We start from the raw sequence: 21,965 nt of genomic DNA, 5'->3' as shown, positions 1-21,965 counted from the left end.
CTTTAAGTGTCTCATTTCCTAATCTAATACCCTCAGCATCACACGAGTTAATTTGACTACGTTCCATTATCCTCGTTTTGCTTTTGTTGATGTTCTTCTTATATCCTCCTTTCAAGACACTGTCCATTCCGTTCAACTGCTCTTCCAAGTCCTTTGCTGTCTCTGACAGAATTACAATGTCATCGGCGAACCTCAAAGTTTTTACTTCTTCTCCATGAATTTTAATACCTACTCCGATTTTTTCTTTTGTTTCCTTTACTGCTTGCTCAATATACAGATTGAATAACATCGTGGAGAGGCTACAACCCTGTCTCACTCCTTTCCCAACCACTGCTTCCCTTTCATGCCCCTCGACTCTTATAACTGCCATCTGGTTTCTGTACAAATTGTAAATAGCCTTTCGCTCCCTGTATTTTACCCCTGCCACCTTCAGAATTTGAAAGAGAGTATTCCAGTTAACGTTGTCAAAAGCTTTCTCTAAGTCTACAAATGCTAGAAACGTAGGTTTGCCTAATCATACAGTAAAGCTGCATGTCCTCGGGAGAAATTACGGCTGTAGTTTCCCCTTGCTTTCAGCCGTTCGCAGTACCAGCACAGCAAGGCCGTTTTGGTTAATGTTACAAGGCCAGATCAGTCAATCATCCAGACTGTTGCCCCTGCAACTACTGAAAAGGCTGCTGCCCCTCTTCAGGAACCACATGTTTGTCTGGCCTCTCAACAGATACCCCTCCGTTGTGGTTGCACCTACGGTACGGCCATCTGTATCGCTAAGGCACGCAAGCCTCCCCACCAACGGCAAGGTCCATGGTTCATGGGGGGAGGATAAGAATAGTAATAGCAATAATATTAGGGTTCTAGCATATCACATACCGATGTAAGGGTTTCTGAACAGGTGTAGTTCCAGTAACTTTACTTCCAATTTTGACATCCCATCTGCAAAATGTAAGGAAGTGGTTGGGAGACAGATGATCTTACTCATGAAGGGATGCGAAGATGGAAATTGATTTGTGTTACTCATAACAAGTGTTCAAATATATTAACTGATACATCCTACAGACTCTGTTTCACTCACACTTTCAATCTGCTGCCATAAGAGTCTTCCGATACACGCTACTGTAGACAGTCGACTGTAGTTTCGTAGGATTCGGAGAGAGAAACTAGGAGAAACCAAACGCTTCGTCGGCGGTGAACAATGACAGATTTATGATGTGTCTATTCCCAATCATTACTTCACCAATAAACAATAATTTACTACACATTCGTTTGCCACGCATCTGTCGGTTTTTCTGCAGACTTTGAATGCTTAGTAGCCCATAGGAAGTGAGGCGGTGTCGTTACGACTCTCTCGATTGGTAGAGGTTGCACTCTATACTCGTATTCTCTTATTGATCTCATTACTGAATTTATCTGACGTTCGTGGCGAGATGGCTTTCTATGCAGTTACAGCTATTCTATGCGATTTCGGATTGCAGTTCATGATGTTTACCCCCTGGCTAGATATTTCGACTAATAACCAAGCATGTATCTGAATTTTATGACTGGAAATTACTATTTTTCTTATTTAACGGTTATTTACATACCTCATACTGGGAGCTAGCTGGCAACCACCAAACAGGCATTCTTCAGCCAGTGGATTATATAAAAATCAACACCCGCTCCACCCCCGATCCCCCACCCGCTCATCGTTCTGTGAAGAATTGAACTCCCATGTGTAAAACGGATTCTGACAACAGATAACTTTATAATTGAGTTTTAATATGTTAAGTATTTGACGTTAAGCATGCAAAACCTATATGGCTGAAGAAACAAAATCCTAATTGTGTTCTTTTTTGTCTTCGAATTTTTCACCCATCGACTAATGAAAAAGCCAAAAACAGAACTGGTATATCTTAGATTCTGGCAATGTTTATCAGGTCATATCTCCTGAACTGTTTGTCATACAATGACAATTTTGAAGGAAAATTCATTGGTATACGTGGACACTGTCTAAAAAGTGTATTGCGAATAGAGTTAGAAGTAAAGAAGTAATAAATTAAAACTAGATGCCTGATGCTGAAGTGTTACTGGATGGAATGCGAAACTGTCTGAATTTCACACCATTTTACACTTAACGCAATTGAAGAGATCTCCACTGTGACATCTAAGGATGCGGAGAATGTTGATCATTAAAACTTCAGCACCTTGAAGACTGTATGGTTACCCGGTGGTACAGTTGCCTTTAGTTTAAAGTGCTAGTTGCCTATCTGTGTTTCACCTGCATTCGTACCAACTTAGCTACACTACTTCCGTGATCTGGACAACGTAAGCTTTCCCACAATGACATGGTTAGGCTTTGCAACATTGACATGTTATACTGTAGACTTCAGCCTTCAGCAAACGCATATAACCCTCTAATGAGTCGAGAAGGGCAGACATTTTTGTAGATTTTCGAAAAATTACTTTAACAGAATACTTTTCTCTGGATCTGACCCAATTGTGAAGAAATATGCTGCCAATATACGGGAGGAACGCCATTCACTTGGAAAGATCCTTATCGCCTTTACCCTGTGACTAGTTATATTCGCTTGTAACTAAAGTTGTCCATATCTGAGAAGCAGAATATTTTCCTTGAGCACAGATTCTCGACGTTGCTGCTCCTTCGCACAGTTGTCCCCGTCGGACACAACATGTGCGCGCTCCTCCAACGGTCAAGGAAACCCATAATTAGAGATGGGTTGTGACAGCAGGACACCAGCAAACGCAAATCTGTGTATGTCGGCGTAACAGTGAACGAAATGGACAAACGACCCACCCATTTTACAACTGATTAACGTGTCTAGAAAGGTGGACAAATTCATTCAGATTCCTTAACAACTAAATTCAAAAATGATCTCGTCGTAGCCACGATGTTGTGTAGAGACAGTGCTCAGCTCTGGCTAACTTACTGGCCGTACAAAAGGCGACTGTCACTATCATTTTTTCGCTTTTGCCGTAAACTGGATATCCTTGTAGGTTGAATTTAGATGCTGATAAAATGGTAACTGCTCTTCCTCGTCGTGAGACCACACTACGTACTCGTATGTCTCATGTCAATGTCACTATAAGACTTTCGGTTTCGCCGACCTGAGCCCTCTCCTGAAAGCCTGTCTCAAAATAATTTGCTATCCAAAAGTACTAACATGGCAAAACTGACAGTTTGTTCAAACTACTCACTGTTAATAAAAAAAACTTGTAAACAGGGCATGATGGTACAGTGCTACTATGATATCTTTAAATTTACTGCCGATGAGTAACAATAGACCAATGAGAGGTATCGTAGTCAAAAGTGAGACTACATTCAAACTTACTAATAGGTTGGTTGGTTGGTTGGTTTTTGGGGGAGGAGACCAGACAGCGAGGTCATCGGTCTCATCGGATTAGGGGCGGATGGGGAGGAAGCCGGCCGTGCCCTTTGAAAGGAACCATCCCGGCATTTGCCTGGAGCGATTTAGGGAAATCACGGAAAACCTAAATCAGGATGGCCGGACGCGGGATTGAACCGTCTGTTAGCTCTAGTTTATCGACTTTTCTTGTACTGGTCATTTCGCGAGACGTATGTGAGTGAAATCAGTGTGTTGTCCGACTTTCCCGGGGACTTACTTTCTCGCATTTTCCACAGTAAACCTCTCTTTGATGCACAACGATTCTCTTGTAGCGTCTGCCATTGGAGTTTGTTGAGCATCTCTGTAAAGGTCTCTTGCCGACTAAACGATCCCGTGACGAAACGCGCTGCTCTTCGTTGGACCTTCTCTATCTCTTCTACACTGGAGCGCCAAAGAAACTGGTATAGGCATTCCTATTCAATTACAGAGGTATGTAAACAGGCAGAATACGGCGCTCCGGTCGGCAACGCCTATATAAGACAAGAAGTGCCTGTCGCAGTTGTTAGATCAGTTACTGCTGCTACGATAGCAGGTTATCAAGATTTAAATGAGTTTGAAAGTGGTGTTAAGGTCGGCGCATGAGCGATGCGACACAGCATCTCCGAGGCAGAGATGAAGTAGGGATTTTCCCGTACGACCATTTCACGAGTGTAGTGCGACCATTAGGAACCAGGTAAAACATCAAATCTCCGACATTGCTGCTGCCGGAAAATGATCCTGCAAGAACGCATCCAACGACGACTGAAGAGAATCATTCAGCGTAAAAGAAGTGCAACCCTTCCGCAAATTGATGCAGATTTCAAATCTGGGCCATCAACAAGTGTCAGCCTGCGAACCATTCAGGGAAACATCATTGATATGGGCTTTCGAAGCCGAAGTCCCACTCGTGTACTCTTGACGACTGCACGACACAAAGTTTTACGCCTCGCCTGGGCTCGTCAACACCGACATTGGACTGTTGATGACTGGAAACATGTTGCCTGATCGGACGAGTCTCGTTTCAAACTGTATCGAGCGGATGGACGTGTACGGGTATGGAGACAACCTCATGAATCCATGGACCCTGCATGTCAGCAGGGGACTGTTCAAGCTGGTGGAGGCTCTGTAATGTAGTTGGGCGTGTGCAGTTGGAGTGATATGGAACCCCTGATTCGTCTAGATCGACTCTGACAGGTGATACGTACATAGGTATCCTGTCTGATCACCGGCATCCATTCATGTCGATTCTGCATTCCGGCAGACTTGGGAAATTGCAGCAGGACAATGCGACACCCCACACGTCCAGAATTGGTACAGAGTGGCTCCAGGAACACTCTTCTGAGTTTAAACACTTCCGCTGGCCACCAAATTCTCCAGACATGAACATTATTGAGCATATCTGGTATGCCTTGCAACGTGCTGTTCCATCCCCTCGTATTCTTACGGATTTATGGACGCCCATGCAGGATTCATGGTGTCAATTCCCTCCAGCACTACTTCAGGCATTAGTCGAGTCCATGCCACGTCGTGTTGCGGCACTTCTGTGTGCTTGAGGGGGACCTACATGATATTAGGCAGAAGTACCAGTTTCTTTGGCTCTTCAGTGTATTAATCCTGCCAACAAGAGTGACGGAGTGAATAGACCCTTCTGCGCATAGCTATAGTCTTCTGGCGTTGTTATCTTTTTGTAGATAAGCGCATAATTTGAGAATAGCCTATGGAGCTTCCGGAAATTCCGACGTTTTTACTAGATCAGTTACATACACTGTAAACAATAACGGTCCCATCACACCTCCTCCGGATATTCGTGAAAGTACCTTTCCATTTTTCGATTTTGTTCCCATTAAGAGCGGCGTGTTGAGATCTGCTTGCAAGGAAGTCTTGAATCCAGTCGTAAATCTGGTCCGTATTTTTTTCGGCAAACGGCAATGCGGGACGGTGTTTAATGCTTTCCTGAAGTCAAGGAACACGACATACCTGAGCACCGAAGCCTGCAGCACTGTGTATCTCATGGAGAAACAAAGAGAGCTGAGTTTCGCTAGCTCTATACTTGCGGAGTCAATGTTAATTTTGGTAGAGAAGTTTTTCGTTCTACAAAAACGTTGTAATTCTTAAACGTGAGACGTGATCCATAATTCCACAACAGATTGTTGACAGTGATATAGCCTTATAATTATGTGCGCCTGTCCTAAGACTCTTCTTGAAAACGGGAATGACCCGTGCTTTTTTCCGGTCACTGTGTACCCTTCGTTACTCCCTAAACCCCAACCATAAACTGCTATGAGAAGTGGAATTTTCGCACCGTTTCCATAGAATCTTACAGGTATCTCATCTGGTCCTGATACTTCGCTTTTCTTTTCCACGATCACCATCTCAATACCTCCCATTTCCACGTTCATACGATGATCGGAAGAACGGATCACATTACAATCTTGCACTCGGAAACAATTTCGAAAGACCGAGTTCAGTATTTTGATCTATCATCTTCCGTTTTGGTGCCACGATGGTCACTGTGACAGCACAGTTGATTACGATCGCTTACTGATTCTACATAAGACCAAGCTATCATTGCTCTACTTATGCTTATTTCAGCTTTTTTTCTTGTAGCAACATTCTGTTGTGTTGACTGCATTACGTACTTCAGTTGAATGTTGAATGTTTAACGTAGTTTTTACTGGCAGTTTAGGTGTGGTGAAGGTACTTATCCACTATAGTGTCCATTGTGGATGGCATAAAGGATGCACTCCAGGTATTTCATTCACTACCGACAGTGTTAGTTTTCAAAGCGTATAAATATTTATAGAGAGATTCAGAAGCAGAAACAGTGGCCTAATATGGTGCTTACCCCAGCGTTGCCAGTTTCAAGGATAGACAGTGGTTGTAGCGTGTGGGATGGTCAGGCAGAGAGGACGCTGGCGACTCCGCAGAGTATAATCCATACATCGAGCGCATTACATAGCCATATGCTTACTTGCGCACCACTATAGTAATCAGCAGTCATAAAATTCACCTAATGACTGTTGCCTGGTTGATAGTCGAAATATCGAGGCATAAAGATGACATCGTCAGGCTACAATCTCGTGGGCTACTTGTAGCTTGGACGTTTCTTTTGGCTTTGGGGGATCTAAATGAAGCTAATAAATGAGTTCTGCCTGTCACCGTTCCCTCTACTATCGTATTAGAGTGACCTCACCTGATGATCTACAGCTCTCTGGACCGTGATGGCGTCGGATTCTTCTTCGTGTACTGCAAGGATTTATTTATTTATTTAATCATATGGCTAGGGCCCCCCGTCGGCAGGCCGCGCGGCGGGTGCCGGTCTTTCAATTTGACGCCACTTCGGCGATCTGCAGTCGATGAGGATGATAGAATGATGATGACAACACAACACTCAGCCAAGAATCGAACCCGGGCCCAGAGGATTGACAATCCGTCACGCTGACCATTCAGCTACCGGGGGCGGACAACTGCAGGGATATCGACTGCTGATGGAAATTAACTGGATAATGAAGAGAACAGGGGGAGACTACAGACCAGTAAGAGACAGCTAAAAGAACAACAGATATCTTCTCGTAAACACGTTGAAATGAGAGGCAGTGTCCATACAAGTACGTGGTAACTAGCCTGTCCACAGTTTCACTCTACACAGGCGATCAGCATTCTTGCTGCGGGCCAAGCCACAATCGCATGGAAAAACACAAAATATGAACAAAGTAATGAGAACTATTCCCGTCGCTAGAGAGAGTTTTGATGCATCTTAACAAAGATGATCTCCAGGATTCGAATTACGAGGTATGGTAAAGGGCCGTGAATTGAAACACGTTGAGACCAACGGACAGGGGCAGCGCGACAAAGACTCCGAATTAACATTGATCAAATCGGAAGGCTGAACTCTCTTGGTTCTAACAGAATATTTACATCTTAAATACAGTCGGTTTTGCTATGAGCAATCTACCGCGATCGACTCAATCAAAATTGAGCCTAATGGTGCGTGGTTGCTCCCATGGCGGTGGAAACCGAGACATACAACGCAAAATGGCGTATACTGCTGCACGACTGCTGGTCACGAAATAAAGCCACAATGTACTGCCACTTACTGACCCTACGAAGCACTGCCACGATCTGATGGCAAGAGGGTGACTCTCACAAGGGAAGGCCACGACGTTGGGATCACTTATTTACTTCAAACTTTGTACACCTTTAGTAGGCCATTAACACTACATAATGTGCAAGTAGCAAGGTGCATTACTCTGACAAAATGGTTCAAATGGCTCTGAGCACTATGGGACTTAACTGCTGTGGTCATCAGTCCCCTAGAACTTAGAACTACTTAAACCTAACTAACCTAAGGACATCACACACATCCATGCCCGAGGCAGGATTCGAACCTGCGACCGTAGTGGCCACGCGGTTCCAGACTGTAGCGCCTAGAACCGCACGGCCACTCCGGCCGGCTCATTACTCTGACAATTCCGAGCAAATCGCAAGAGAAGTTTTACGCATCTATTATGTGGCGTATGTATCTGTGCTTATACGAGACGTTTGAGTTGATGGTGGCTAAGTGGTTAGCGTTCGAGCTGCGTAAGCCGAACCTGTATGAGGCGGCGGTACGACTCGCATTCAAACTTAGTTTTTAATCTATAGTTTTTTCATCACTGGTCATACATGGTTTGCATCCAAACTATCGGAAGAAAGAGAATTTTTCAAAACGTCAACGAGGTGTGTTTTCCGTTAGAAACTCTGAACATTACCTCTAAATGTGGGAAAACTGCATTCATTCGATGTAATGGATACCGTTTCAATTGATGTTTTCCATCTCTGTTATGGCAAACACCTTCGTGCAACGTATGCTGTCGAGAGCACATCCGAAGAAGTAACTGTACATTACTTTTGTGGTCTGGAACATTGTCACTGTACTCATTCGCATCATTATTTATCGAGGTTTGACTATGTGACTTGGATTTTCCAAGCCTGTCCCTCGTCCATGAAAATTTAATTAAAATTGGTAAATAGTCAACTAACATTTGAAATTCACTACAACTTCATGAAAATGCACATGGTTTTTTTCCCATCACATTACCTCTCAAATGTCATATAAATTAAATAATGTGACCAGTAATGAAAGAAATATAGACTGAAAAATAAGTGTTGCTGCAATTCGAACTGCCGCCTCGTCGTCAACACTCTCGCTACGCGCGAACGCTAACCACATGACGACATGGCTGCTTATGAGCCATGTCTTCGCACACGTCTATCAGATACATAACAGACGCGTAAACCTTCTCTTCCGTTTTTCTCGGAATTACCAGAGTAGTGCACCTTGCTTCTTGCACATTATGTCGTTTTAATGGCCTACTAAAGGAGTACAAAGTTTGAAGTAAATCGGTGGTACCAACGAAGTGGGTTCCCCTTGTCAGTAGTTTTGTAATCTTGGGTCCTCGCACACAATATGCTTCTTTTGACAGCAAAAAATCCCTGCTGCCAACGTGAGCGAGGGCGGAAATGCCGATAGTCGCTTAGATTTTCAGCAGAGGGGCTGTTCGGCCCGCCCACACACAGGTTGGCGTTACTGGGGTGGCGCCAGGCATCTGGCAGTCGGAGAAGTTGGTCTCTCCCTGCAACCGTCACCTTGGCGTGGATTTTTGAAATCAACGGCCACTGTATCCTTTGTCTGCAAGTCTATGCATGAATTTATGAATTAAATGATTGGTGAACTCAGAATTTCTCCGTCCCCACTATTTTAGAGCCATGTACTCGGTCAAGCCATCTGTGGTTACATATGTCTTGAGAAAATTACTTTTAACGTACAACTGAACGTATTAAATTCATGTGTTGGTGTGCAGCCCCGTGCCTACTACCATTAAAGTCGTAATTGTATATGCAATCCAAATGTGTGATTGGAACAGCAGTTTTACCCTCTCTCTTTGTATAGGGGCTGGGGCTGACAGCTATGGAGACTTCGACACGTGCTCCAACGTCTCTGCAAAGTCTCCAATATGGTGTTTTAATATCACTGTACCTCACATTATCTTCTCTGACAAATGTCGTTAAACTGCTGTTCTGTGATGACTCTACTGGAGGACTGTAAGTATCTTGCTTGAAACGATATGGTGATTAGAATTTACAGCACTGGAACCCCGTCCAGCGGTGGCAATGTGCTATTCTCGGGAACACAGGCCTTGCACTAACGTTCTGAACCCCTTCCCAAACCGGTGAGCTGCAATTGGAGGCAATTGGAGTCGGAAGTCAGTGCCAACAAACAAATGGTTGTTATATACACTAATGACCATTAAAATTGCTACACCACGAAGATGACGTGCTACAGACGCGAAATTTAACCGACAGGAAGAAGATGCAGTGATATGCAAATGATTAGCTTTTCACAGCTTCCACATAAGGTTGGCGCCGGTGGCGACACTTACAACGTGCTGACATGAGGAAAGTTGCCAACCGATTTCTCATACACAAACAGCAGTTGATCGGCGTTGCCTGGTGAAACGTTGTTGTGATGCCTCGTGTAAGGAGGAGAAATGCGTACCATCACGTTTCCGACTTTGATAAAGGTCAAATTGTAGCCTATCGCGATTGCGGTTTATCGTATCGCGACATCGCTGCTCGCGTTGGTCGAGATCCAATGACTGTCAGCAGAAAATGGAATCGATGGATTCAGGAGGGTAATACGGAACGCTGTGCTGGATCCCAACGGCCTCGTATCACTAGCAGTCGAGATGACGGGCATCTTATCCGCATGGCTGTAACGGATCGTGCAGCCACGTGTCGATCCCTGAGTCAACAGATGGGGACGTTTGTAAGACAACAACCATCTGCACGAACAGTTCGACGACGTTTGCAGCAGCGTGGACTATCAGCTCGGAGACCATGGCTGCGGTTACCCTTGACGCTGCACCACAGACAGGAGCGTCATTTTTTTGGATGAATCCAGGTTCTGTTTACAGCATCATGATGGTCGCATCGGTGTTTGGCGTCATCGCGCCGAACGCAGATTGGAAGCGTGTATTCGTCATCACCATACTGACGTATCACCCGGCGTGATGGTATGGGGTGCCATTGGTTACACGTCTCGGTCACCTCTTATTCGCATTGACGGCACTTTGAACAGTGGACGTTACATTTCAGATGTGTTACGACCCGTAGCTCTACCCTTCATTCGATCCCTGCGAAATCCTACATTTCAGCAGGCTAATGCACGACCGTATGTTGCACGTCCTGTACGGGCCTTTCTGGATACAGAAAATGTTCGACTGCTGCCCTGGCCAGCACATTCTCCAGATCTCTCACCAATTGAAAACGTCTGGTCAATGGTGGTCGAGCAACTGGCCGTCATAATACGGCACTCACTATTCTTGATGAGCTATGTATTGTGTTGAAACTGCATGGGCAGCTGTACCTGTGCACGCCATCCAAGCGCTGTTTGACACAATACCCAGGCGTGTCAAGGCCGTTATTACGGCCAGAGGTGGTTGTTGTGGGTACTGATTTCTCAGGATCTATGCACCCAAATTGCGAGAAAATGTAATCACATGTCAGTTCTAGTATAGTATATTTGTCCAATGAATACCCGTTTATCATCTGCATTTCTTCTTGGTGTAGCAATTTTAAAGACCTGTAGTGTAATGAGGAAATGTGGTTTGCCTTGAGCAAGCACAACTTTTTCTTGTTTTGGTACCTGTACATGTTTCGGAGAACTTCCTTACCAAAAGTGTTTACTGTGTTTCAGAATTCCCGAGCTGAGTGACGAACAGGTTGCGTCAGAGATGGTGGCAGCACTGCGCCGTCGCCAGAACCGCGTGGTTCTCCCCGCGAGGCCTCTCTTCTGGAACAGTGTCCTGCGGTAAGCGCACACAGCAACGCCCGCTATTTCGTGGCATCCCGTAAGTATGTGGATGCGAGTATTATGTGAAATGTGTCGACGGAGGTTGTGAACAGTCTGTAAAAGAACAACATTATACGTGCTTTAATGATTATAAATAAAAAATCCAATAGAGGTAATGCCGCAGTAGTCTAATAATGAATAAGAAAACACGTAGTAGGTCGGTAAGCTACTATGAGCAGCAAAGTGAACGCATTTTCGTAATCCAGATATACAGGGTGTTACAAAAAGGTATGGCCAAACTTTCAGGAAACATTCCTCACACACAAAGAAAGAAAATATGTTATGTGGACATGTGTCCGGAAACGCTTACTTTCCATGTTAGAGCTCATTTTATTACTTCTCTTCAAATCACATTAATCATGGAATGGAAACACACAGCAACAGAACGTACAGCGTGACTTCAAACACTTTGTTACAGGAAATGTTCAAAATGTCCTCCGTTAGCGAGGATACATGCATCCACCCTCCGTTGCATGGAATCCCTGATGCGCTGATGCAGCCCTAGAGAATGGCGTATTGTATCACAGCCGTCCACAATACGAGCACGAAGAGGCTCGCGAACGGCTCTAGGCGCTACAGTCTGGAACCGCGCGACCGCTATGGTCGCAGGTTCGAATCCTGCCTCGGGCATGGATGTGCGTGATGTCCTTAGGTTAGTTAGGTTTAAGTTCTAGGGGACTGATGACCTCAGCAGTTAAGTCCCATAGTGCTCAGAGCCATTTTTTTTAAGAGGCTCGACATTTGGTACCGGGGTTGCGTAGACAAGAGCTTTCAAATAAATGAAAGTCAAGAGGGTTGAGGTCAGGAGAGCGTGGAGGCCATGGAATTGGTCCGCCTCTACCAATCCATCGGTCACCGAATCTGTTGTTGAGAAGCGTACGAGCACTTCGACCGAAATGTGCAGGACCTCCATCGTGCATGAACCACATGTTGTGTCGTACTTGTAAAGGCACATGTTCTAGCAGCCCAGGTAGAGTATCCCGTATGAAATCATGAGAACGTGCTCCATTGAGCGTAGCTGGAAGAACATGGGGCCCAATCAAGACATCACCAACAATGCCTGCCCAAACGTTCACAGAAAATCTGTGTTATTGACGTGATTGCACAATTGCGTGCGGATTCTCGTCAGCCCACACATGTTGATTGTGAAAATTTACAATTTGATCACGTTGGAATGAAGCCTCATCCGTAAAGAGAACATTTGCACTGAAATGAGTATTGACACATTGTTGGATGAACCTTTCGCAGAAGTGTACCCGTGGAGGCCAATCAGCTGCTGATAGTGCCTGCACACGCTGTACATGGTACGGAAACAATTGGTTGTCCCGTAGCACTCTCCATACAGTGACGTAGTCAACGTTACCTTGTGCAGCAGCAACTTCTCTGACGCTGACATTAGGGTTATTGTCAACTGCACGAAGAATTGCCTCGTCCATTGCAAGTGTCCTCGTCGTTCTAGGTCTTCCCCAGTCGCGAGTCATAGGCTGGAATGTTCCGTGCTCCCTAAGACGCCGATCAATTGCTTCGAACGTCTTCCTGTCGGGACACCTTCGTTCTGGAAATCTGTCTCGATACAAACGTACCTCGCCACGGCTATTGCCCCGTGCTAATCCATACATCAAATGGGCGTCTGCCAACTCCGCGTTTGTAAACATTGCACTGACTGCAAAACCATGTTCGTGATGAACGCTAACCTGTTGATACTACGTACTGATGTCCTTGATGCTAGTACAGTAGAGCAATGAGTAGCATGTCAACACAAGCACCGAATTCAACATTACCTTCCTTCAATTGGGCCAACTGGCGGTGAATCGAGGAAGTACAGTACGTACTGACGAAACTAAAATGAGCTCTAACATGGAAATTAAGCGTTTCCGGACACATGTCCACATAATATCTTTCCTTTATATGTATGTGAGGAATGTTTCCTGAAGTTTGGTCGTACCTTTTTGTAACACCCTGTATACAAAGCAAACACCCACCACGGTAGTACAAGTTCATACGCCAACTACACTCATGCTCATTAATTAAGGATGATGCTGATACTTGGTGAAACAACGCTCCGGTGGGTAGTTTGCGGGTTTAAATCACCTCGGGATCATGCAGTGCATTTGACCTGCAGTCGTCGCACGGTGGCGCTGGCAGCAGTCCACATACGCAGAGGTGTGTTGGTGCATGTCAGAGTACGGTGCAGCGAGTAAGTGTGCAGACGTTTTCAGACGTGCTAATGGTGACTGTGTGTTGAAAATGGCTCAAAGAACAGATATTGATGATGTTATGAGGGGTAGAATACTAGGGGGACTGGAGGCTGGTCAAACACAGCAGGTCGTAGCATGGGCCCTTCGTGTGCCACAAAGTGTGATCTCAAGATTATGGCAACGATTCCTGCAGACAGGAAACGTGTCCAGGCGCTACAGTACGGGACGTCCACAGTGTACAACACCACAAGAAGACCGATATCTCACCATCAGTGCCTGCAGACGGCCACGGAGTACCGCAGGTAGCCTTGCTCGGGACCTTACCACTGCCACTGGAACAGTTGTCTCCAGACACACAGTCTACAGACGAGTGAACAGACATGGTTTATTCACTCGGTGACCTGCAAGGTGCTATCCACTGACCCCTGGTCACAGGAGAGTCTGTAAAACCTGGTGTCAAGAACATAGTACATGGTCATCGGACAGTGGTCCCAGGTTATGTTCACGGACGAGTCCAGGTATAGTCTGAACAGTGATTCTTGCCGGATTTTCATCTGGCGTGAACCAGGAACCAGATACCAACCCCTTAATGTCCTTGAGAGGGACCCGTATGGAGGTCGTGGTTTGATTTTGTCGAGTGGGATTATGATCGGTGCACATACAACCCTGCAGATGAACTATAACAGGTCATGTGTATCGGGACATCATTTTGCACCAGTATGTTCACCTTTTCAGGGGTGCAGTGGGTCCCACCTTCCTCCTAATGGATGATAACACACGGCCCCAATGAGCTGCCATCGTGGAGGAGTAGCTTCAAACAGAAGATATCAGGCGAATGGAGTGGCCTGCCTGTTCTCCAGACCTAAACCCCATCGAGCACGTCTGGGATGCTCTCGGTCGACCTATCGTTGCACGTCTTCGAACCCCTAGGACACGTCAGGATCTCCGACAGGCACTGGTGCAAAAATTGGAGGCTATACCCCAGCAGCTGCTTGAACACCTGATCCAGAGTATGCCAACCCATTGTGCGGACTGTGTACGTGTGCGTGGTGATCATATCCCACATTGATGTCGGGGTACATGCGCATGAAACAGTGGCGTTTTGTAGCACATGTGTTCCGGGACGGTTTTCTCAACTTATCACCAATATCGTGGACTAACAGTGTCGTGTGTGTTCCCTATGTGCCTATGCTATTAACGCCAGTTATGGGTAGTGCCACCACATGCCGCAGTTATCCTCAATTTATGAGCATGAATGTAGCTCCGCAGATGTTTAAGAGATTGGAGGAATGTATGATGAGAGAAAAGTAATTATTCAGATAGCTAAGGCCGGTGGCGAGAATTGCGAGTGGTGGCTGCTGATCAGTACCATGAAGTGTTTTCGTCAGAGTCTTTTCTGGCGAAAATTTCCGTCATACCGTCGATCGCCTCCAATGACAGCATTGTAGTAAGAGATATAGTGTGACATTTATATTATTTTTATTATTGTACTGTTGTTATATTAGTTCGTTACACACAAAAAATGGAAACACGATGAGTATGCGTTTAAAGCAAATGTAGATGCATCTGTGTGACGTATAGCGATTTAGAGCGGCGGCAACCGCTTGGTAAATCCAGGCTAGGTTCATGAATGCAGTACACTGCAATGCATACTTAGTTTCCATAGTGTAACATGACTTGCAAGGCGGTTATAATGGACAGGTTGAAGAGCCTTTTCTTCGATTGCTTCAAAAGTTATCCTGAGAAGGAAGTGATGGATTTCACCGGTGTAACATCGCGTGCTGTCCAAGTTTACCAGTGGCAGAAGGAATCAAAGGCAGAACTTCGACCCCAAAAAAATTATGTCTGCCTTATATTCCAACTTGAAGCATAAAGTAATCTTGATAATATTCTTCTCGGGTATGCAGCCAGATCATAACGTCTTCATGACACAATATTTCCGAGGTCCATCTGGCCGCCATCTTCAGGTGAGAGTGCTGGTGCACGAACTCGCCGGAACTGACTTCTTAGCGCAAGCTGCGGCTCCTATATAGGCCGCAGAAGACCCACAACGCGTGCGCGAGAAGGTGCCGTAACTGCCCTCTAGCGCAGTAAGCATACCGCGCCGCCAGTGGTGGAAATAGGCGAAATCGAGATATCGCTGTCAAAAATTAAAAAAATTTTTATTCCGACGATCGAAACACAGGCCGTTGTTTTTTGATGTCAGATAACACCGGGTCCCAAGTCTTACTTAAAACATAGCCCTTGTCTCTATTAATAAGATTGTCAGATAAACGAATCTCTATGGATTCTTTTAAAACACAGTCCCAATAGCGAGATGCAGGGGCAACCATTTGTGTCTTGTCATAGAGCATTCTGTGTCCCTCGGTGAGACAGTGCTCCGCCACTGCAGATTTCTCAGGTTGAAGCAGCCGTGTGTGCCGCTGATGCTCAACACATCGGTCCTGAATGGTCCGGATTGTCTGCCCAATATAAGCCTTCCCATAGTGGCAAGGGATCTTGTACACACCGGGCTTCCTCAAACCCAAGTCATCCTTTACAGAGCCAAGGAGCGCTCTAATCTTGGCTGGCGGACGAAAAATACTTTTGATATGGTATCTTTTCAGAATTCTTCCTATCTTCGAGGAAATGCTCCCAGCAAAAGGCAGAAAAGCCACCGATTTGCAGGTATCTTCTGGTGGTTCAGGCGAAGGTCCATACTGGAAAGCACGACGGATCTGTTTATCTGTATAGCCATTCTGCTTGAGCACAACCTTAAGATGGTCCAATTCTTGTGTCAAGCTTTCTCCATCTGAAATGGCATAAGCTCTTCTCGCCAACGTCCGCAGGACCCTCGTACGCTGGAACGATGGATGACAGCTAGAAGCATGCAGGTAACGGTCCGTGTGCGTAGGCTTTCGATAAACACTGTGTCCCAGTGTCCCATCATCCTTTCTGTACACCAGAACATCCAGAAACGGAAGCTTCCCATCACTTTCCACCTCCATGGTAAACTTGATGCTAGGATGCAGGGAATTAAAATGATCTAGGAGGCGGTCAAGAGCTTCTCTCCCATGAGGCCACACCATAAACGTATCGTCAACGTACCTCCAGAAACAAGTTGGTTTTATGGACGCCGTCTTCAGCGCCATGTCCTCAAAATCTTCCATAAAAAGATTGGCGACTATTGCGGACAATGGGCTCCCCATAGCCACTCCGTCAGTCTGTTCAAAATATTTGTCATTAAATAAAAAGTACGTCGACGTCAGCACATGGCGACAAAGCCTGGTTGTTTCCTCATCCAGTTTCTCACCAATTAATTGCAAGGATTCTTCCAGAGGAACCCGGGTAAAAAGCGACACGACATCAAAGCTCACAAGTAAATCCGAGGGACTAAGAGACAAGGACTTCAATCTCTGAATAAACACCATAGAATTGGAAATGTGATGTTCGCATTTACCGATGTGAGGGCCAAGAACAGATGCTAAATACTTGGCTAGACTGTAGGTAGGAGCACCCAAATTACTCACGATCGGACGAAGCAGGACCCCTTTCTTATGAATCTTGGGTAGACCGTATAATCTCGGTGGCACGGCAGGACCAGGACGAAAAACCAACTTGTTTCTGGAGGTACGTTGACGATACGTTTATGGTGTGGCCTCATGGGAGAGAAGCTCTTGACCGCCTCCTAGATTATTTTAATTCCCTGCATCCTAGCATCAAGTTTACCATGGAGGTGGAAAGTGATGGGAAGCTTCCGTTTCTGGATGTCCTGGTGTACAGAAAAGATGATGGGACACTGGGACACAGTGTTTATCGAAAGCCTACGCACACGGACCGTTACCTGCATGCTTCTAGCTGTCATCCATCGTTCCAGCGTACGGGGGTCCTGCGGACGTTGGCGAGAAGAGCTTATGCCATTTCAGATGGAGAAAGCTTGACACAAGAATTGGACCATCTTAAGGTTGTGTTCAAGCAGAATGGCTATACAGACAAACAGATCCGTCGTGCTTTCCAGTATGGACCTTCGCCTGAACCACCAGAAGATACCTGCAAATCGGTGGCTTTTCTGCCTTTTGCTGGGAGCATTTCCTCGAAGATAGGAAGAATTCTGAAAAGATACCATATCAAAAGTATTTTTCGTCCGCCAGCCAAGATTAGAGCGCTCCTTGGCTCTGTAAAGGATGACTTGGGTTTGAGGAAGCCCGGTGTGTACAAGATCCCTTGCCACTATGGGAAGGCTTATATTGGGCAGACAATCCGGACCATTCAGGACCGATGTGTTGAGCATCAGCGGCACACACGGCTGCTTCAACCTGAGAAATCTGCAGTGGCGGAGCACTGTCTCACCGAGGGACACAGAATGCTCTATGACAAGACACAAATGGTTGCCCCTGCATCTCGCTATTGGGACTGTGTTTTAAAAGAATCAATAGAGATTCGTTTATCTGACAATCTTATTAATAGAGACAAGGGCTATGTTTTAAGTAAGACTTGGGACCCGGTGTTATCTGACATCAAAAAACAACGGCCTGTGTTTCGATCGTCGGAATAAAAATTTTTTTAATTTTTGACAGCGATATCTCGATTTCGCCTATTTCCACCACTGGCGGCGCGGTATGTTTACTGCGCTAGAGGGCAGTTACGGCACCTTCTCGCGCACGCGTTGTGGGTCTTCTGCGGCCTATATAGGGGCCGCAGCTTGCGCTAAGAAGTTGCTCAAGGTCAATCCCTCCAAAACCCAGGCGATCATTGTAGGCAAAACCACCCCTTCCTTTCGCCTCCTTGATTTCTGTCTCACCATCTATGGGCGTCCTATCACCCTCACTCCCACCCTTAAGTACCTTGGCGTCACCCTCGACCGTCGCCTCACCTGGACTCCCCACCTCTGGACAATCCAAGCCAAGGCACGCTCCCGACTCAGTCTCCTCAAGCTCCTCTCTGGACGTACGTGGGGTCTGGACCCCTCCACCATCCTCCACACCTGTAAGTCCCTCATCCGCCCTATCCTTTGTTATGCCCATCCGGCTTGGATCTCCGCCCCCCCTACCATTTATAAATCCCTCCAAATCCTTGAACGTCATGCTCTCCGCCTCGCCTATCGCATCCGTCTCCCCTCCCCCACGCAGATCCTGTACGATCTCATCCCCTTCCCCCATCTCCTCCTTTTCCTTGAAAGGATATGGATCCTGTACACCTCCCGCAAACTCGATCCTTCTCTCCCGCTCGTCTCCCCGATCCTCTCCCACCCCCGCCCGCTGCCGCGCCTGTATTCCCACGTCCCGCCCGGTCTCCATCTCTCCACCCTCCTTATCCTCTCCCAAGGTGGCTTCCGCCAGCTCCCCCTCCCTGATGATGCCCTCCTCCCCTCCATCTACCCCTCCTACCAACTTTGATCCTCCCGCCCTCCTCCTGTGTTTGCTCCTCTGGGCACCCTCCCTCCCTTCTCTCCCTTTTCCCTCCCCTCCTCCCCCGGGCCACCCCTCCCCTGTCCCTCTCCTCCTGTCCCCGTCTCCTCAGCCATTGGCATCCTTTTTCTCCCCTCTCCCCCACCTCACCCCTGTTCCCCTCTTGGCAGGTCCCCGGACTCGCACACGCTACGTGGACATTTGCGCGCCGGGGATCACCGCCATCAGTGTTTCGTGTGTGCCGTCGTGTTTAGTGTTCAGTGTTCACCATCACACTCCCTCGTTCTCCAGTGCCATCGTCATCTTCAGTGTTCGTGCGTCGTCTCTTCAGTTAGCAGTGTGGTTTATCGACGAGTGTGAACAGCTCCGTGTTTGTCTCTATGTGTCTCCTGTTTTATTGCCCACCGTTCTGTAACTTGTGTCTTCTCACTGTTTTTGCTGCTTGTGTCTTCTATGGCTGAAGAGCAGCGTAGTGTGCTGCTGACAGCCTGCCTGTTGTACAGGCATTAAAATAACAATAAAGTAAAAAAAAAAAAAAAAAAAAGCGCTAAGAAGTCAGTTCCGGCGAGTTCGTGCACCAGCACTCTCACCTGAAGATGGCGGCCAGATGGACCGCAGAAATATTGTGTCATGAAGACGTTATGATCCGGCTGCTTACCCGAGAAGAATATTATCAATTATTACGCCGGGAAAGCCTTCGTAGCCACATAAATCCTTGAATCTTTCCAAACCGATTTATAATGAACACTCTAAAAAGAACTAGGTTACACGTCCATTTGCGTCAAATGTAGCACGACATTAAACTTTGTTCGCTCCCGTCCAGGAAAAAAGCTCTCGAATTTGGAATTCATTGAACATATTTGAAGTTGACCTAATGGAATTCGATAAGCGTGAAGAAATGTGCCCACAATCTAGTCCAACAGCGTTGATTGTATCGGGAATGTCTGGACATTGATGCCTTACATAACATAAATAATGTGTAATATAATTCAAAGTGAATGGAATATGCTGCAGTGGGTCGCTAGATGTTACACGCTGTTAGGACGAATGGATATAGTTTTTGGTGTGGTAACATTAGTCGTTTACTGTCTTTGTTGATAGTCCTGCTCTTCTGTATGTAAACGTGAACTACTTATTAACTGGTATGGACTTCTACAGGTCGTTGCACCTTGTCGCCGACACGAGCCTGCACGACGACCTCTGCCTGGATACGCCTGCACCTGTGACATCTGCAGCTCCTGCTGGTAACGCGGCGAAGTCCTGACGTCGGAGGAACAGCGAACTTGCCTTCGCTGGGTCTTTACCCGACAGCTACGTTGAGCTGCTTACAGGAATCAGACAATCGGAATCAGCGCCTCTCGCTGCGCTGAAAAGAACTGAAGCATGTTCACAGCCGCAGTGTTGGACGTTCCGTACACAGATTCTGTTGTAGACTTTGATGGCTCCAGTCTTTAGTAAATTCTACGCATGTAATTTACCCGACGCAACGAAAACACAAGTGTTACAGTATTAAAAGTGTTATCAGGGCCTGTTAATGCTATTGTGCACATTTCATTGAAGTACGTAAGCACTATTTGCCAGTATGACGTCATGCGTTGCCTCATTACATTTGGTTCTGTAAAACGACCTTAAGAACCAGCATACTTAGTCCGATGATGTACAGCTAAGGATGACACGGCATCGGTTGACAGTCGCGTCACGGTTTTTTTACGATTGCTCTCTTGTCTTTCCAGTCTTTAATTTTTTATCAGAGGCGAACACGTACGATAACCTTAGTGCACATAGCCCCATGGACTTTCACAGACCCATTAATCCAACATAATCTGGAAAAACACACAGGATTCCTACTTTCATCTTTTAACTTATTTGATCTTTCATCAAATGGTCTTCCAAGTTTTTTGCATCCACGAGTTTTACTTTATGCCCAGTACCCTCCAAATATAATTCATGTTTCAAGGTCCGTCCGACTAAGAAAATCCCACAAAAGAGCATATAAGTCTTCCCCTACCACCTTACGGATTTAGAAGCAAGCACCTATCACTGTCTCACTGGTGTACGAGCTAGAGTTCTTGATTCTGACCCATAGCATTCACTTTTCCAATGGAAGCCTGAATTTTTCCTCAGCTGGAATGATTTGAAACAAGATACAGTCAACTTTCGTGCTGCAATCTTAGTGCGTTAAATGAAGAAGCAGTCGATCAGAGTTAACAGACCCCACGATCTTTCCACATGACTTCAGTGATACTGCAGAGAATATTGGTTTTCGGATAATTTTCATCATGATAGATAGTACCACTTATGACAGTTACCCCTTGCCTGCATTTGTTGTGTACAGGTGTTAGTTTTTTGTATAAATATGTCACTTTCATTTTGAGCTTAATGCATGAAGAAGGGAAGCTCGTGGAGCTTCGTGTTTAGGTGTGACTTCCTTGAAGTCAGCGGACATTGCCCCTCCCCCTGCCCCCCTCCCATCAACCCCTTTCCCCCACGGATATCCCAAGAGTACCCCGGTAACCGTTAATATAGCTGGAAATTTAGATCGTGATCGTATTCTTACAATGCGCTTGGGTAACACTGTAAGCTCTTGATACACTATGCGGTATTTGCGAAGGAACTGACATTTTTTTCTAAGCACACCCGCTGTCATCTGACTACAGAAACCAAAATAAGCTGATTCATTATCACTGCGCAAGCGGCATAGCAACAGTCACTAATACTAAACAATAGGTTAAATGTTTCGACTTACCAACGGATAATACATAACGAATTAAGCTTTCAAAATATGAGAGATGGGAGAATTCTATCCTCTGTGTTGATTTGGTGGTGCATTTTCATGTTGACAGCGAGATATTTTGGTACCATAATTACAACAAACTTCTGATACTTTCTTGTCACTATTGCTGTTCCACGATGTACGAGGGCCGTTCAGAAAGTAACCTCCGGTTGATTTAAAAAAATACACCAAGTTAAATAAAAATATTTTAATATATACATCTTACAACTACATCTTTGCACTATTTTTCTACATAGTCTACATAGCGATTGAGGCACTTATCGTATCTCTTCACAAGCTTTGAAATTCCTTCTGCATAAAAATCACCCACTT

The 21,965-nt window shown here is 45.8% G+C and overlaps 1 protein-coding gene across 1 annotated transcript in view; it reads left to right on the top strand.

Annotated features, from left to right (window-relative positions):
- The window catches only part of LOC124777211 (ketoacyl reductase HetN-like), a 346,039-nt gene extending 325,645 nt beyond the window's left edge, over window positions 1-20,394 (top strand). Inside the window, exons 7-8 of the mRNA XM_047252530.1 lie at window positions 11,119-11,232; window positions 20,018-20,394. Of these exons, the coding sequence (XP_047108486.1) occupies window positions 11,119-11,232; window positions 20,018-20,123 (220 nt within the window). The 3' untranslated portion in view covers window positions 20,124-20,394. The remainder of the gene's footprint in view (window positions 1-11,118; window positions 11,233-20,017) is intronic.
- Window positions 20,395-21,965: the final 1,571 nt, after the last annotated feature.

This window comes from Schistocerca piceifrons, chromosome 1 (genome assembly GCF_021461385.2).
Source record: "Schistocerca piceifrons isolate TAMUIC-IGC-003096 chromosome 1, iqSchPice1.1, whole genome shotgun sequence".
NCBI classification, from domain to species: Eukaryota; Metazoa; Arthropoda; class Insecta; order Orthoptera; family Acrididae; genus Schistocerca; species Schistocerca piceifrons.
The sequence above is the reverse complement of the archived record's forward strand: the minus strand, read 5'-3'. Positions and strand labels throughout refer to the sequence as shown.